At 37.7% G+C, this 15,891-nt stretch overlaps 2 protein-coding genes across 5 annotated transcripts in view; one reads left to right on the top strand and one right to left on the bottom strand.

Moving 5' to 3' along the window:
• tsc22d1 (TSC22 domain family, member 1) overlaps nucleotides 1–7,901 on the top strand; it is a 65,682-nt gene extending 57,781 nt beyond the window's left edge. For 2 of the 3 annotated variants that reach the window (XM_055214612.2, XM_073854957.1), the window contains exons 2-3: nucleotides 4,405–4,456; nucleotides 6,581–7,901. In XM_055214612.2, the coding sequence (XP_055070587.2) occupies nucleotides 4,405–4,456; nucleotides 6,581–6,838 (310 nt within the window). In that variant the 3' untranslated portion in view covers nucleotides 6,839–7,901. Of the gene's footprint in view, nucleotides 1–3,628; nucleotides 3,965–4,404; nucleotides 4,457–6,580 lie in introns of those variants that run through there. The other variant, XM_073854958.1, reaches the window with a different exon arrangement.
• A 1,203-nt stretch (nucleotides 7,902–9,104) lies between these two features.
• On the bottom strand, nucleotides 9,105–10,828 carry serp2 (stress-associated endoplasmic reticulum protein family member 2). 2 transcript variants are annotated; one of them, XM_055214613.2, is made up of 4 exons: nucleotides 10,612–10,828; nucleotides 10,214–10,332; nucleotides 9,575–9,647; nucleotides 9,105–9,477 (listed from the first exon to the last, which is right to left on the bottom strand). In XM_055214613.2, exons 2-4 carry the CDS (start codon nucleotides 10,295–10,297, stop codon nucleotides 9,437–9,439), a joined length of 198 nt encoding a protein of 65 aa, XP_055070588.1. In that variant the 5' UTR covers nucleotides 10,298–10,332; nucleotides 10,612–10,828; the 3' UTR covers nucleotides 9,105–9,436. The 2 variants fall into 2 exon arrangements, with proteins under 2 accessions (XP_055070588.1, XP_073710904.1); XM_073854803.1 differs by lacking the exon at nucleotides 10,612–10,828 and having other exon boundaries at nucleotides 10,214–10,562.
• Nucleotides 10,829–15,891: the final 5,063 nt, after the last annotated feature.

Raw genomic sequence — 15,891 nt, 5'->3', positions numbered from 1 at the left:
ATCATAAGTAAGGTAAGGACCATTAAATATATTGATTTGAAATATTTTATTTGCTCATTTTTAACGAATGCAGACCTTTTGCAAGAAAAACCCATTTTCTTTTGTTTTATAAGACAAGATGTTCAAAGTTTACGAACACTATTTTGTTTAATCATTTGTAAATATCATGTCTAGGGATGATTTTTCGATTAATCGTTTTTATTTTCCGTGGTCAATTCTCACAAGCCACGAATAAAAAAATTTTTCCCATTTAATTTCTGCAAACATTAAACGTAAGATTAATGTTATTCTAATTCCTAGTCTTCTTCACTTGTCACCTTTTTTTGCCTTGCGCAATGTTACCAAGAGCGAGAGGCGAGCCTGTCATTCATTCATTCAGCCTATATTCTAATATATTTTAATATAATATAATATTCTATATAATCTATAGGGGTGTCACGATTCTCCAAATCCTCGATTCGATGACATTTTCGATTCTAAGGTCACGAATCGATTCTATTGTCAATTTTTACTTTTTTTAAAGACAAAAAACGATAAGCCATTATTATTTATTATTATTATTTTAGTTTCACATTAACATGCACATTGCGTGCTTCACCTTGACTGGGGGTTTGTGGGCTTAACTTTATGTGGGAGGGCTTGCAGAAAGAGGATTCTTTCCTGCCATTCTGCGTGGCAGCATCGACAATCCCATTTTTTAATTCGATGTTCGAGGTTGTGACTTAAAGGCGGAGTCCACGATGTTTGAAAAACGCTTTGGAAAAGGAGACGGGCCGACTACCAAAACACACTTATAGCCAATCAGAAGTAAGGAGCGTGTCTACTAACCGACATCCTTGCCGGGTTGCGTATGTGTGGGGCGGGTCTTTTAAAAGAAGGTCAAGATTCTATTGGGGTAGGGGCGTGTTTGTTTAGGTGATTTCAAATATCAACATTGGCTTTCAAACATTGTGGACTCCGCCTTTAATTTTGATCGATTTCTATTTAAAATTGAAATCGTGACACCCTTAATAATCTATATTTATTGAGTTGAATCGAGAATCGAGTATAAAAATTGAGCCGAGAATCGGAATCGAAAATCAGATCGAGAATCGAATTCAAATCGATTTGATAGCTTGTGAATTGAAATCGAATCGATCAGGAAAATCTGAATCGATACCCAGCTCTAATAATATGTTATTAAAAGACACGTTTATATTTAATTTTGTTTAATATTATATTTATATTATTAGTTTCAAGCGGTTGTTATCTCGGAATAACATACCTTGGAATATCGTGACTGGCCAATCAGAATCAAGCATTTTAGAGTGCCGTGTAATAATAGTATTAAATGAATTCCTATCTATTCTTGTTGGCACAATTATATTTGTGTGTAAAACTAATTTTAAAAAATTAAGCATTCAGATAAAGGGATTTTAAAGATCATGTACTTTTGAAGGAATGGTGAACCCAAAAATAAAAATATTATCATTATCTACTCATCCTCATGTCATTCAAACTCCATATTTCTTTGTTCTTAAGAACCAAAATGAATATGATGTGTTCTGGATACAGTAGGAGAGGATTGAGATCCAAATCTTTAAAAGGAAGCAAAAGCATTATATAATATCTCCACAGAACTAATGGTATATATGAAGTGTACCCTATAAGTGTACTTAAAGCATACAGTGGATTTGTTGTAAAAAAAAAATTACTAAAATTATAATTCATTATTTGATAAGTCTTGACCTGCTTCTATCTGTGTGCATTTTTTGTGCCTGTACTGTGATGTTAAATTAAATAATGGGTTATATTTCGATTTGTATTTCAAGAAACATGTTCACATGCCTTCATAACACTAAGGATATGCTGCACAATTCTTATGGAGTTTTTTTCAAATGCTTTTGTGTCACTTTAAAGCTAGAGAAGATCCATTGTAACCAGTAAATCCCAAACCCTTTTTAAACAATCCACTAAATGAACTAATCCGTTAAGTCACGCTAATCTTTTGAACATTTGCATACATTTTGAAAAAATGTATGTTCATAGGCAGGATGTTGACATCGTTCAGCTGCCAGGAAATTACCTGTCTATCAAATATATACCCATTATACACAGTTACATTGATAAAGCATACCTCTGCAATTACACATTGGCTATTGCACCACCATTTTTCGAGAACGTTCATTCTTTGTGGGTACACACCTTCACAGCAACTCGAAAATTCGGTGTAACCTTAACCGCATAACATGATGATTCATAACAATGTGATGAAACCGCAAAGGTGATGTAATTGGATTATGAAATATTCACTGTTTTGCAGAGTACTGCTTATTATATTACATCTCACTGAATTTGTTTAGTTATATATTTTAGATGGGTTTTAGATTCAACTGCTGTTGCAGAATCTGGTCACCATTTCAGGCTGTAGATGGATAGATGGGTAAATGTTAAGAGTTAGTGTGTGGTTATCACATTTCCTAAAACGGTTTAAAGCAGATTTACTGAATTGTTTTTTAAACTGTCATGTGACATAACTTCTGGTCCACCTTCAAAGGGAACATTTAATGAGGTACATCACGTAGCATCCGGTCTATTATATTATTTCATTGTGTTTGCCATTCTGGTGGGATTATTGATACACCTGGTCTGTTCCATTATGCCCATGAACCTAGAAGCGGTAGCCACGATACACAATAAGGATAAACATCATGCTTTTTGTTGTTACCGATGCTCCTGTAGCTTAGTTGGTACGAGTATAGTGTTTAAAGTGTAAAGGTCATAGGTTCAATCCTCAGGGAAAAATGTAAAAAAAAGGCTTTTGATGAAGTGCAAGTCACTTTGGATAAAGACGTCTGCCAAATGCATAAATCTAAATGATAAAGATTTAAATTTCTTGTTATCAGCTGAATCTTAGAATTGGTTTGATCATCTCTTATTATACTCTGTAGTTGTATTTGCTGCATGTGATAAGAAGCAAAATTTTTGTTGAAACATGTTATGCTCCTGGTGATATAGAAATATGGTATTGCTTCTGCCTATGGATATCATTTTTTAAATTGAAAATACTTTAAATCTTAGCCTTTGTTGATTGCTGTGTTTCTATGTTGGTAAAAATGGGGTGTCCCTGTGTCTGTAGAGATTGAAAGCCACTTTGCTTTAAGGGAATCCTTGTCGCTCCACTGCTGTTCCGTTGTTTGACGACAGGTGGCGACATTTAAACACGGTGCTCGAAAACATTGCCAGCTATTAGTTTTTGCATGTATACTTCAAAAACAACATAGATAATAGTTTTTATTAACTTGGTGGTTAATTTTTATTAGCATGTCATTTAAAAACGCTTGCTGTAACATATTATCTTGAATTAATAATCACTTTGGCATTTTTGACTGTTTATAAATGTAATGTAAATGTTCTTTTAAAAAGCTCGTGTTGTTGATCTTTTTGACGTTTGAAGAAAATAACATCGAGCTCGCTTAAACCGGTTGACTCGTAAGGAAATTCGTGTTTGAATAAATTATGCGGACAGAGTCGGAAGAGCGTTAAAAATGGGCGTCACTGCATAGATTATTCAAATGAAGCTCCCTGTCGACCAATCCATGGTGCGCAGTGCTGCGTGAGATAAATTATGTAAATACCGCAGGCTGCAGATATTCACCAGCGCAGAGATGAGCTGACCTTGGAGTTTCTTTGTGCTGCGGCACTGGATGTACGGTCTCTTGATAAAGGGAGCGTTTCTGCCGGAGAGCCGAGCGCTCACCGCATCATATTTTTTTGCAAACGCGTACAAAGGATGTAATATACAAGAAGACAGCAGAAAGGACACACATTCGCGTTTGTGCTCGATTTCCTATGGATGAAATAGCATGAATTCCCCATGCTATTCCGTGGCGATGGATCTTGGTGTTTGTCAGCTTAGAAATTTTTCAATATCTTTCCTGTCATCGTTGCTGGGGACCGAGACTTCTGTCAAGCTCGACAATAGGTAATGTGTCAGGGTTGTTATGTAGGCGCTAAAACATCGCGTTGGAGGATAACAACGGTTGAGCTTTTCTGTCCTGCAACCAACCTAACGTTATATACAGTGCACAATAGAGCTTATATGAAACATAAGTGCTGTTTATTTAGGCAGTGCGTCTTTTGTGTTGTTAAACGGATGTTTTATTTGCTGGCTTTTGGTGGGTAGGAAACAGACGCACTTAACGTTACCCTGTTTTCCTGCTATTTCAGTCACTTCCAAAAAATGCTTTATAATCCTACATCTGTCCTGTTGTTTATACTTTGTTTAAAGTCGTGAGATATAAACGCGCTAGAAATTTCCAGAGAAAGCATTGTAATGTGTATTAATGCTATGTACACGTGTCTTTTAATCAAAGTATCATTTTAATTCTGTGAAGTGACCATTCTCCTTTTTTTCCCCCACAGCTCGTCTGGTGCCAGTGTTGTGGCCATAGACAACAAAATTGAACAAGCGATGGTAAGTCATTCTGTTTGTATTAATAAATTACATATTTAAGTGTTTACTGAGTTACTTAAATGACGTTAACCTATTCCGAATGAATGATGTAATCATTATGAAATGATTCGTTGCTCGTGCCATTATGACAACGTCGTTACGTTGTTGCTCGGTTTTGTTCGTGTAAATCATTGCAAAGTCGTTTTCTTAACATTTTAAGTCGTTTTGGGATATTCATAGGTGTGCTAGCAGTAACAAAACTGACTTTATTGTTGAGTAATGTTAGGTGTTTGTTTGCTGACTTGCCTGAGGTTTGCCTGCGCGTACTCACGCGATCTGTGCGCCTTGTTACTGTTGCCAGGCAAACCCTAAAGCTTTTACACCTAGTTATAAATATCTCGGCCTCTGATTGGTCTGACGCTGTGTGGGACGGCCATTTTGTGCGTGTGGTGACGCTGAGCTGTGGTATAAGGAGAGGGGAGGGGCTGTGGGTAAAGAGTAGGATGCAGGTATCCACTGCTTTTATTATGCTATGAAATGAAACCCCAACTGGCTGTTTATGAACCTAAATGATGTTGTTTTTTACAACATAATAAATGAAAACACAGCTAAAGTCGTTTTTTGGGGATTTTTCTATGTAAAATAATCCTGGTATGTAATGTAAAGAACGTTCTGTGAAAATAACCTTGATCTTTAATAATAAGGACACGCATGAAGTTACAATTAAAGTGACATCAAACTTTGATGCTCCAAATCTCATAATGAGATTTTACAAAGTAACATGTATAATAAAACACAAATTCTGCCCTACACTGCAAAAATGATTTTCAAGAAAACAAATTCTTAGTATTTTTGTCTTGTTTTCAGTAAAAATATCTAAAAATTCTTAAATTAAGATGCTTTTTCTTTATGAGCAAAATGACCCAAGAAAAAAGTCTAGTTTTTAGACCAAAAATGTCAAATTTAAGTGATTTTGTGCATAAAACAAGCAACAAAAAATCAGAAAGTTTTTCTTAAACACTAAATTCAAGAAAAGTTAGCTTACCCCATTGGCAGATTTTTTTTGCGTGTTTTATGCTCAAAATCACTTAAATTTGACATTTTTGTCTAAAAACTAGACTTATTTTCTTGGGTCGTTTTGCTCATCAAGATTTTACTAAAAAATTTACTTGAAAATAATTTTTTGCAGTGTACAGATAGGGTGGCCATTCGTGCCAGTTCCGCCGGACACGTCCCGGACATGTTTTCAGGTGCGTTCTCCGGAAGTCGCGTTGCTCGACCGCATACGTCATCAAGGTTCTCACATTTCAGTGAAAATACATTAGAAAATTAAGATTTATTTCTTAAGACATACAATCATTGTAGTTTCATTCTTACCTTGAAATGTAACGGTTGCTTTTCTGAAATTAAACTTGAAATATTAACCTGATAAGGAACGTTGTGCCGTACAGTACACCCCCTCCCTTGCACGTGAAGCTGCGTTACGTCATTGTAACTTTGAAGCATTAAATCTTCAAAATATACAGTCATGCGGCACATCGTTGGAAAGCTTAGACCTTAGGAATTCCATTAAGCTCACCCACAAAGCATAATATGATTTTTAACAGTCATAAAACTGTAATCTAGTTGTAGGGCGGTGCTGATTTAGGATAATTACTTACCTTCAAAATCTTCCCTTTATCCGCTTCGGTGAAATTGTCCAAAACAAATTGTTCATAAATCCCCAAAAGTCCAAGGAAATGGAATATCCAAGCCTTTTAATCCAAAACGATTTGTTCATCTCACAATCTTGACGTTTCTGACCGAATTACGATATAAATAGTGTATACAATTAGTTCACTAACGGACATTCGTTCGAATCTCACTTTTCATTCACGATTTATACTGAATATATTCAGATGTCACGTTTATTGTGCAACGTCTGAGGAACAAATGCAATCCCCTTGTGGAATTTCAGCCGTTTCATAAGAGGCTACACCTTGATGACCAACGCGACTTCCGGAGAACGAACCCGGAAACATGTTCGGAGCGTGTCCGGCGGAACTGGCACGAATGGCCATCATATGTACAGATGTTTTTTCTTTTTTACAATGCATGTTACGTAGAAGCTGACGCCTAAAAAAAATGTCGGTTTTCTTGTTTCAGGATCTTGTGAAGAGTCACTTGATGTACGCTGTTCGGGAGGAGGTGGAAGTGTTAAAGGAACAGATTAAAGAACTAATTGAGAGAAACTCTCAACTCGAACAGGAAAACAACCTGCTGAAGAACCTGGCCAGTCCAGAGCAACTTGCACAGTTTCAAGCACAGGTTCAAAGTGGTTCACCGCCTTCATCCACCCAAGGAACACAGCCACCGGCCCCATCGGCCCAACTCGCGGGACAAAACACCGGACCCTCGGCATAGCACACAATGAATGTTCCTGTTAAAGGCAACGAGTGGCCCGCAACGTAAAGGAAGCTCAGATGGAAGCTCATGCACAAACATGTCTTACTCGCATGTAGACTGACAAAATTTGCACACCTTTCAAAACTTGATAATTGTACTGAGCTCATTTACACCCCGATGACAATCCAGTCGGCTGTTGTCCGATGTTGCCAAAATCCACGGACTGGGATTGTCAGGTGGAGGAAAACGATCCGAGGGGACACGACATATTAAACTATCACTGTGCCTGTGTCTAAAGCAATGTTTTTCATGTCTTGCTTACCTTTGTAGTGTAAATGCTGACTGCGGTCTTTTTAGACCGAGCTTATATTAACAAGCACTTTTACGGTGACGAATGTGATGAAACTGAGGCTCTGCCCATCTGGAATGGGGAAGGTCGATGCAACGACCACTTCCATAGTTGCATTGGTTTAATCATGATAGTTGAATGAAGTAAACTGACGAGCTGTTTTGCTTTATATCCTCATTCTTTCTCTTGCAAATTCAAGGCTGCTTATCCGCGCAGTGCAAGAATGACCGAGCTGAATTTCGAGGCGGACAGGCAGATGTATATTATTGTACGATTAGTGTAAGTATTTTGTAAAATAGCGTTATCATACGATACGAAACGGTTAAAGAGACACTATATAGGTTGTACAGTTGATAAAGGATAGAGAGAGAGATAGTTGTTGGCTTGCCCAGGAGATATCTTTTTTAATGCTGTTAAAACAAGATCAGTCTTGTGATATTTATCTGACAATTGAAAACTACTCATCTAACACCTGCTGTACGCTACTTTGTTCACGATTTGAAGTATTATACACATGATTTCTGTTTTCAGTTTTGACAGTGAGGTATTTTGGATCAGTCTTTTAACCTACAATTACTCTTGACTATCATATAGCTGACAGATTTAGCATTGTGTACAAGTGGGTATGCTTATGTTCTGTGCATGTTCTCAAACCAGGAGATAAGGTGTAAAATACTGTAATTGCACTTGCCAGTTGCACTTCACAACTCTCAATAAAGTCATGTTTGTGAACATTGTTGAGAACAATCTTTCAGATGCATTCGTTTATCTCTTAATTTTATCAGGGTATGCAATATATCATAGAAACATAGTATTTATATTGTGTAGGACAACAACTGTAAAGGGCATGCGGTGAGTATATTTGTTTCTGTTTTTTGCTGTTGTCTGTATGTTTATCTCGCATTAAAGGGATAGTTACCCAAAAATGGAAATTCTGTAATTTTCTCACTCTCATGTTACAAACCTGTATACATTTCTTTGTTCTTATGAACAATATGAAAGATATTTTGAGGAATATTTGTAACCAAATCGATCAGAGCCCTTATTGACTTCCATAGTAGGAAAAAGAATCCTATTGAAGTGAATGGTGCTCATGAACGGTTCGGTTACAAATACTATTCAAAATATCTTTCTTCCTATTCAACAATGTAACAGCGTGAGAGTAAAGGGGGTCGCACACCGGACGCGCAGCTCAGCGCCGCGCCGTTAAAAAAAAAATTAAACGCATTGTTTTCTATGAGTATACGCACACTGGCGCCGACAGGTCCGCGGCGCCCAGCTTTCACTCAGGAAGTTGCGCAAATCCCTGTTGCGCCACTCACATAGTTTAACATTAAATAACATCATATTTGTCCCAAATTATTAACGATTAACATTGGCTGCTACCGTATATTTTGCATTTTGAAGTAGACGCTATCTGACTAAGCTCGCGCTATTTAATGTGCACTTCCGGTTTACAATACCTCTGAGTTGTGCTAGATGATACGCGGCGCTGAGCTGCGCGTTCGGTGTGCGACCCCCTTAAGGATGACAGAATAATTACCTTTGGGTGAACTATCCCTTTAAATTACAGTAAAGCTCCAATCATAAAACAGATAACCGTTGTTTCTACAATTACTGCTTCTATTTAATATTAAAGCTACATCCAAGACTTAATTGTGTATTTAAAAGATTAATCTTACTATTCTGACACTTATTTAAAACTTAAACATTGAAGTATTTTCTCATAGTTAACGTTGTGCCGTTGGAAACCCTGATGACCCATATACTTAAAAAGCTCAGTGATTGTCGTCATCAGCCATCTCCAGTGGGATGTCTTTTAAAATTTTCTGAAATCCTTCATTTAAGATTAAAATGTATAAAAGGAAAGATGTGCTAAAGGAACACAGATCGAAGAACAGGTTCTGAAAAGCAGAACCTGTATGAGCCACTATCAAAAATGTGTTTGACGTTTATTTTAAAATGTTCACGCAAACACAGTTAAATAGATAAATAACGTACGTAACTGGTGATCACATATGATAAAAGCGAAAGATGTGTGGAATCAACAACGACAACAATTGTAGAAAAGTATTTGTTCCCAGGCACACTGTAAACATGTGGGACAATGTCATGTAGTATTAAACACATAGTAGATCAAGATCCTTGGCATACATGACCCACAACGAATATTTCAACTCTCCAGATTCTCTGTCGGATTGTATCCAAACCCCCACAAATCTCCTTCAGATGTAGTCCAGGATACAGTATATGAAGAATTCTGGGATTCACATTCCCATTCGAATGCTTTGAATGATCTGAAAGATAGCTGAAAAGAAGAAATGTTTATCAGTTTATTTATTCCAGATGTAGAGATGGTGTAATAAAACTAAATATTACATAATTTTAAATATGCCTATTATTACCTGATCCACAAACAACAAATACAAAAAGTGCCAAAAGCCATGGTCCCACCGGATATTTCTCCTCTTGTGGTCTCTGAAACAGAGCAAGTCAAAGGTTTGCATCTATGTACATGGATATGGCTTCTCCTGGTTTATTCCTAATGTAATGGCAGACACTTCACCTCATCATGTATTGACTTATCATAAAAATATGTGCCACATAAAACATGATATACATGAGAAGGTGAGACCATATCAAAGAATAATCTGAACTGGTCAGGACATTAATAAGTTCTGGTCACCAATGGTCAGGTTACATCTTCCATCTTTTTTACGCGTGCTGTGACCATGGAAACGGGACAGATCGATATGTTAGTTGACTCATAAAGCAGATAGTAAGAGGCATCTGCTTTTATGTAAAACATATTGTCGTCACAATAGCCTACATGTAAACTGAAAGCGTTATGTGAGGAAAATTACCGGCAATAAAGCGCATTTATATGAGGCGTTAAGAAAATGGTGATCGACTCCCGACATGCCTGTCACAATAGCCTAACCTCGAAAAAATGCAATGACACCTCATACCCCACCCATATTTATCAAATTATCTTATCATTATGATAACCATGCGTTCATTCCGACGACAAATGTCAATCTTACCAGTGTCTTCGCCACGTTCCCCCTCTGAGTGATGTTTTTACTGTGCTTCTCGTTTGCCATTCGGATTCGTTGTTTTGCTACCATCTTCCGACCCGGTATTTGTGTATAGAAATTCAAGGCTACGGTGAAATAAAATCTATTGCTTTATCTGAGATGATGCTTTAGTCCCTTTCCCTGCACCTGCTCCCCTAAACCGAATTATGCGGGACGGAAGTGCGCCTCCATGTAGCCTAATAACGTCTGGAGGGACGAACTCCCTCAGCTTCATGTCTCAGCTGTACCACACCGCTCGTCGTTATTTTTACTCTTAATAAATTAACGCTCACTTAAAATGCACTGGATATGCTAACTTTACCTGAAACAGCTTTCAACAATACGAAATAAACAAATAAACATGCCATTTTCCCAACGAGACACTTCCAATGCTTTGTCTAGCAGGCTACGTCATATCCAATCCATTTAAGGTTGCAGTGGACATTTTAATTATTTGTAATTCCTTGAGGTGCACAAGAGTTTCCCCACAGCTGTCAGTGTGAATAATGCACTAATATTGACATATTTGAGATTGAGGTGGTGCTAGTAAATGAGATAGTCTACTAGTTTGGTCATACTGGTGATAAATGGGTTGCTTAGCAACTGCATCAAGGGGGGTTGTGCAAAGCAGTACACACCTTTAATGTTAGCAGTGAGTTCAGCATTCTCTGGGCTCGGATTTTACATTACAGTGCATATTGTGATACTTTCCATTTTGTGTGCACTTTCCATTTCAGCTGTGTTCAAGACTCGTCCAGCCATGATGAATTACACCATAATGTGCATTTAGCTGAGCTCTGTGCTGTGATCGTCGTTTGGTTGTATTTTTCTAAATGTTCTGTAGCGTAATGTTTTACTTTTATGGTTATTAACATTCAAATCCCTCAGCCCCTCAGTCCAGACGCTCAATATTTTTTTAATACTCAGTATTAAGCAATACTGGACTGTTTTAAGCCTTTCGAAACTTTTAAACCTTGCAGAAAGAACCAGATAGGCCTTTCGACTGAAAAAAAACCTACATTTAAATACTATTTATGAGTTCGCATTACCATGTAATCGATAGGAAATGAAATAAAGCATATTTGGCGTGCTGTCCGAAGGGAGGGCTCCGAGCTTGGAATTTTAGCCTGAACCCAGAGTACTCCCCCCTCTTTAAATGGAATAGATGAAACTACAACCCCAAATCAGAAAAAGTTGGGACAGTGTAGAAGTTGTGAGTAAAAAAGAAATGGAATAGTTTAATAATCTCATAAACTTATATTTTATTTATAATAGAATATAAATAACATATCAAATGTTGAAAGTGAGACATTTTGAAATGTCATGCCAAATATTGCCTCATTTTGGATTTCATGAGAGCTACACATTCCAAAAAATGTTGGAACAGGTAGCAATAAGAGGCCAGAAAAGTTAAATGTGCATATAAGGAACAGCTGGAGGAGGACCAATGTTTAGGAATAGGAATGTTGTCTCATTCTTGTCTAAAACAGGCTTCTAGTTGCTCAACTGTTTTAGGTCTTCTTTGTCGCATCGTCCTCTTTATGAAGCGACAAATGTTTTCTGTGGGTGAAAGATCTGGACTGCAGGCTGGCCATTTCAGTACTCGGGTCCTCTTCTACGCAGTCTTGACGTTGTAATTGATGCAGTATGTGGTCTGGCATTGTCATGTTGGAAAATGCAAGGTCTTCACTGAAAGAGACGACGTCTAAATGGGAGCATATTTTGTTTTAGAACTTGGATAAATCTTTCAGCATTGATGGTGCCTTTCCAGATGTGTAAGCTGCCCATGCCACACGCACTCATGCAACCCCAAACCATCAGAGATGCCGGTTTCTGAAATGAGCGCTAATAACAACTTGGGTTGTCCTTGTCCTCTTTAGTCCAGATGAAATGGCGTCCCAGTTTTCAAAAAAAAACAAAAAATTCACATTTTGATTCATCTTACCACAGAACAGTTTTCCACTTTGCCAAAGTCCATTTTAAATGAGCCTTGCCAAGAGAAAAGGCCTGTACTTTTGGGTCATGTTTAGATATGGCTTCTTATTTGACCTATAGAGTTTTTACTGGCAATGGCGAATGGCACGGTGGATTGTACCGACAATGTTTTCTGGAAGTATTCCTGAGTCCATGTTGTGATTTCCATTACAGTAGCATTCCTGTATATGATGCAGTGCCATCTAAGGGCCCGAAGATGACGGGCATCAAGTATGGTTTTCCAGCCTTGACCCTTACGCACAGAGATTGTTCCAGATTCTCTGAATCTTTGGATGATAATATGCACTGTAGATGATGATAACTTCAAACTCTTTGCAATTTTTCTCTGAGAAACTCCGAAAATTGGTGGGGAATTGGTGATTCTCTGCCCATCTTGACTTCTGACAGACACTGCCACTCTGAGAGGCTTTTTTATACCCAATCATGTTGCCAATTAGTCCTTAAGCTGTTCCTATAAATTTTCTGGCCTCTTATTGCTACCTGTCCCAACTTTTTTTGAAATGTTTAGCTCTCATGAAATCCAAAATGAAGCAATATTTGGCATGACATTTCAAAATGTCTCACTTTCAACATTTGATATGTTATTTATATTCTATTGCAAATAAAATATAAGTTTATGAGATTAGTAAATTATTCCATTCCTTTTTTACTCACAATTTCTACAGTGTCCCAACTTTTTCTGATTTGGGGTTGTAGCTGAGAGTGAGGTGATGGGGTGGAGGAGGGATTCTGCAAAAACTGTCTCGGGACAGAGGTGAGGGGCTGCTATTTATAGGCACCTCCTCGCGCTGATTGGTTGAATCACATGACCATGCTTCTCCCAAACTTAGTTAAATAATCTTCATAACGTGCAAATTATTCCCTAAAGGGAGAAAGGTTCTAACATTTTCAGGCAGTCCTATAAGCCACAGCTGCAGGCGTAGTCATCATTATTTCTGTGGTGATCTGCATTCACATTCAGCATTCATGTTTTCTAACACGTAACCAAGTAGCTTGCTACTTTTGACCTCCTCAATGGAGCAGCTGCTAAACAGCCCTTTATCATTTCTGCTGCTCTCTTTCACATTACGTGCTAGAAGTCAGATGTGCTCAAAGATGGATGTACATTCATATACTGCAAATCTGTAATCATAATGTACAGGTCAAGTTCAGTAGGTAAAAAATCAATTAGTAAAATCATAGGAATTCAAACATGCCCATGAATTATATGTTTAAACATGAGTTTTTATGATTGCATGGCATTATATAATTTTTTTAACTTCTCAAACAATTATCATTAATATACTGTAGACAGACATCTCTTTAGTAAGATATTTGGCCACCATGTATATCAGTATACCAACTTAAATTTGGCTTCACTACAGGTCTCTAGAACTGTATTGGAACAATGAAATAATATAGTAATATGAATGCTCCCTGCTTGCCCCAAAATTATATTGCATATTGAGACTAGACTTGTATAGAGTTTATACAATCACCTAAAGGATTATTAGGAACACCTGTTCAATTTCTCATTAATGCAATTATCTAATCAACCAATCACATGGCAGTTGCTTCAATGCATTTAGGGGTGTGGTCCTGGTCAAGACAATCTCCTGAACTCCAAACTGAATGTCAGAATAGGAAAGAAAGATGATTTAAGCAATTCTGAGCGTGGCATGGTTGTTGGTGCCAGACGACAGTTACTGGGATTTTCACGCACAACCATTTCTAGGGTTTACAAAGAATGGTGTGAAAAGAGAAAAACATCCAGTATGCGGCAGTCCTGTGAGCGAAAATGCCTTGTTGATGCTAAAGGTCAGAGATAAGAATGGGCCGACTGATTCAAGCTGATAGAAGAGCAACTTTGACTGAAATAACCACTCGTTACAACCAAGGTATGCAGCAAAGCATTTGTGAAGCCACAACACGCACAATCTTGAGGCGGATGGGCTACAACAGCAGAAGACCCCACCAGGTATCACTCATCTCCACTACAAATAGGGAAAAAAGCTACAATTTGCAAAAGTTCACCAAAATTGTACAGTTAAAGACTTGAAAATGTTGCCTGGCCTGATGAGTCTCGATATCTGTTGAGACATTCAGATGGTAGAGTCAGAATGTGGCGTAAACGGAATGAGAACATGGATCCATCATGCCTTATTACCACTGTGCAGGCTGCTGGTGGTGGTGTAATGGTGTGGGGGATGTTTTCTTGGCACACTTTCGGCCCCTTAGTGCCAATTGGGCATCATTTAAATGCCTCGGCCTACCTGAGCATTGTTTCTGACCATGTCCATCCCTTTATGACCACCATGTACCCATCCTCTGATTGCTACTTCCAGCAGGATACTGCACCATGTCACAAAGCTCGAATCATTTCAAATTGGTTTCTTGAACATGACAATGAGTTCACTGTGCTAAAATGACCCCCACAGTCACCAGATCTCAACCCAATAGAGCATCTTTGGGATGTGTTGGAACGGGAGCTTCGTGCCCTGGATGTGCATCCCACAAATCTCCATCAACTGCAATCCTATCAATATGAGCCAACATTTCTAAAGAATGCTTTCAGGACCTTGTTGAATCAATGCCACATAGAATTAAGGCAGTTCTGAAGGCGAAAGGGGGTCAAACACAGTATTAGTATGGTGTTCCTAATCCTTTAGGTGAGTGTATAGCCGACAGTAAATAGGAAAATCCACGTGAATGGATGCTGTGTAATACCCGAGTCCTAAAATATTGCTTTCTTAACAACATCTCTCTCTCTTTCACCATTCCAATGAATTACAATCATCAGACTTAGCTGCAGCAGACATCTAGTTCATTATGAAAAGTACCCCAAAATACCTCCTCAAAAGTTTTGTAGAGCTGATTCTATAGATGTCACCCTCAGGACCAGCCTGAACAAGATACCTATAAGAGACCCTTTCTATCTCTATTGCGCTCTTTGTGGAAAGCTGTACGGTGTCTTGTTTTTGGAGCCATGGCCGCCTCTCCGGGACAGTCAAATTACATTTGAGCCATTTGTCCATGGCTAGAGGAACAAAGAGCAAAGTCTTCCTTTCTTTTCCTCTAAAATACACTGAGTTTGTGTCTTTGTGGGGTGTTGTTTGGACGTATAAGGAACGAAGAGCTAATCCATTTTAGCCTAGTAAACCTAATAAAATGTACAATATAGCCTACAGTTATTTACTTTTTAACATGCAAGTTTTTAAGAGTGGTAAACAGTTTTAGCTTGATGGCCTATTTGATCTCTATATTGTTTTTGCCTGGAGCTATATACCTGTATTTATTAAGTAAGGGATACTGTACAACCAACTGGGTGATTCTCACGAAACCATTGAAACACCACGGCACTAATGATTCTAGCTTTAAAATGTGTAATATAGTAACATTAAAAAGCATCAGAATTAACACAATACTGTGTTCTACCTTGCACAATGTGTGATTTCAACATAAGAATTTATAATTGGAAATTTTATCTCATTTTCTGCTGAAATTCTCATTACCGCAATGTGTCCGGCTGTGTTTGAACATGCGTTATGTTGTAATTTAATCAAATTAACACAAAAATATTAAGAAAAAAAATAAATGGATGTTTTGCTAGACTACTTTAGGTGACAGAAAAAATATTTACTGAATATTCATGTATAATAATAATGAAGAAA

Source organism: Misgurnus anguillicaudatus, chromosome 17 (assembly GCF_027580225.2).
Source record: "Misgurnus anguillicaudatus chromosome 17, ASM2758022v2, whole genome shotgun sequence".
Lineage (NCBI taxonomy): Eukaryota > Metazoa > Chordata > Actinopteri > Cypriniformes > Cobitidae > Misgurnus > Misgurnus anguillicaudatus.
The sequence above is the reverse complement of the archived record's forward strand: the minus strand, read 5'-3'. Positions and strand labels throughout refer to the sequence as shown.

Coding starts and splice junctions, on each gene's coding strand:
- serp2 (XM_055214613.2), bottom strand. CDS start 10,297: ATGGTAGCAAAACAACGAATCCGAATGGCAAACGAGAAGCACAGTAAA. Junction 9,648..10,213: donor GGAACGTGGCGAAGACACTG/GTAAGATTGACA, acceptor GCTCTGTTTCAG/AGACCACAAGAGGAGAAATA. Junction 9,478..9,574: donor ATTTGTTGTTTGTGGATCAG/GTAATAATAGGC, acceptor TCTTCTTTTCAG/CTATCTTTCAGATCATTCAA.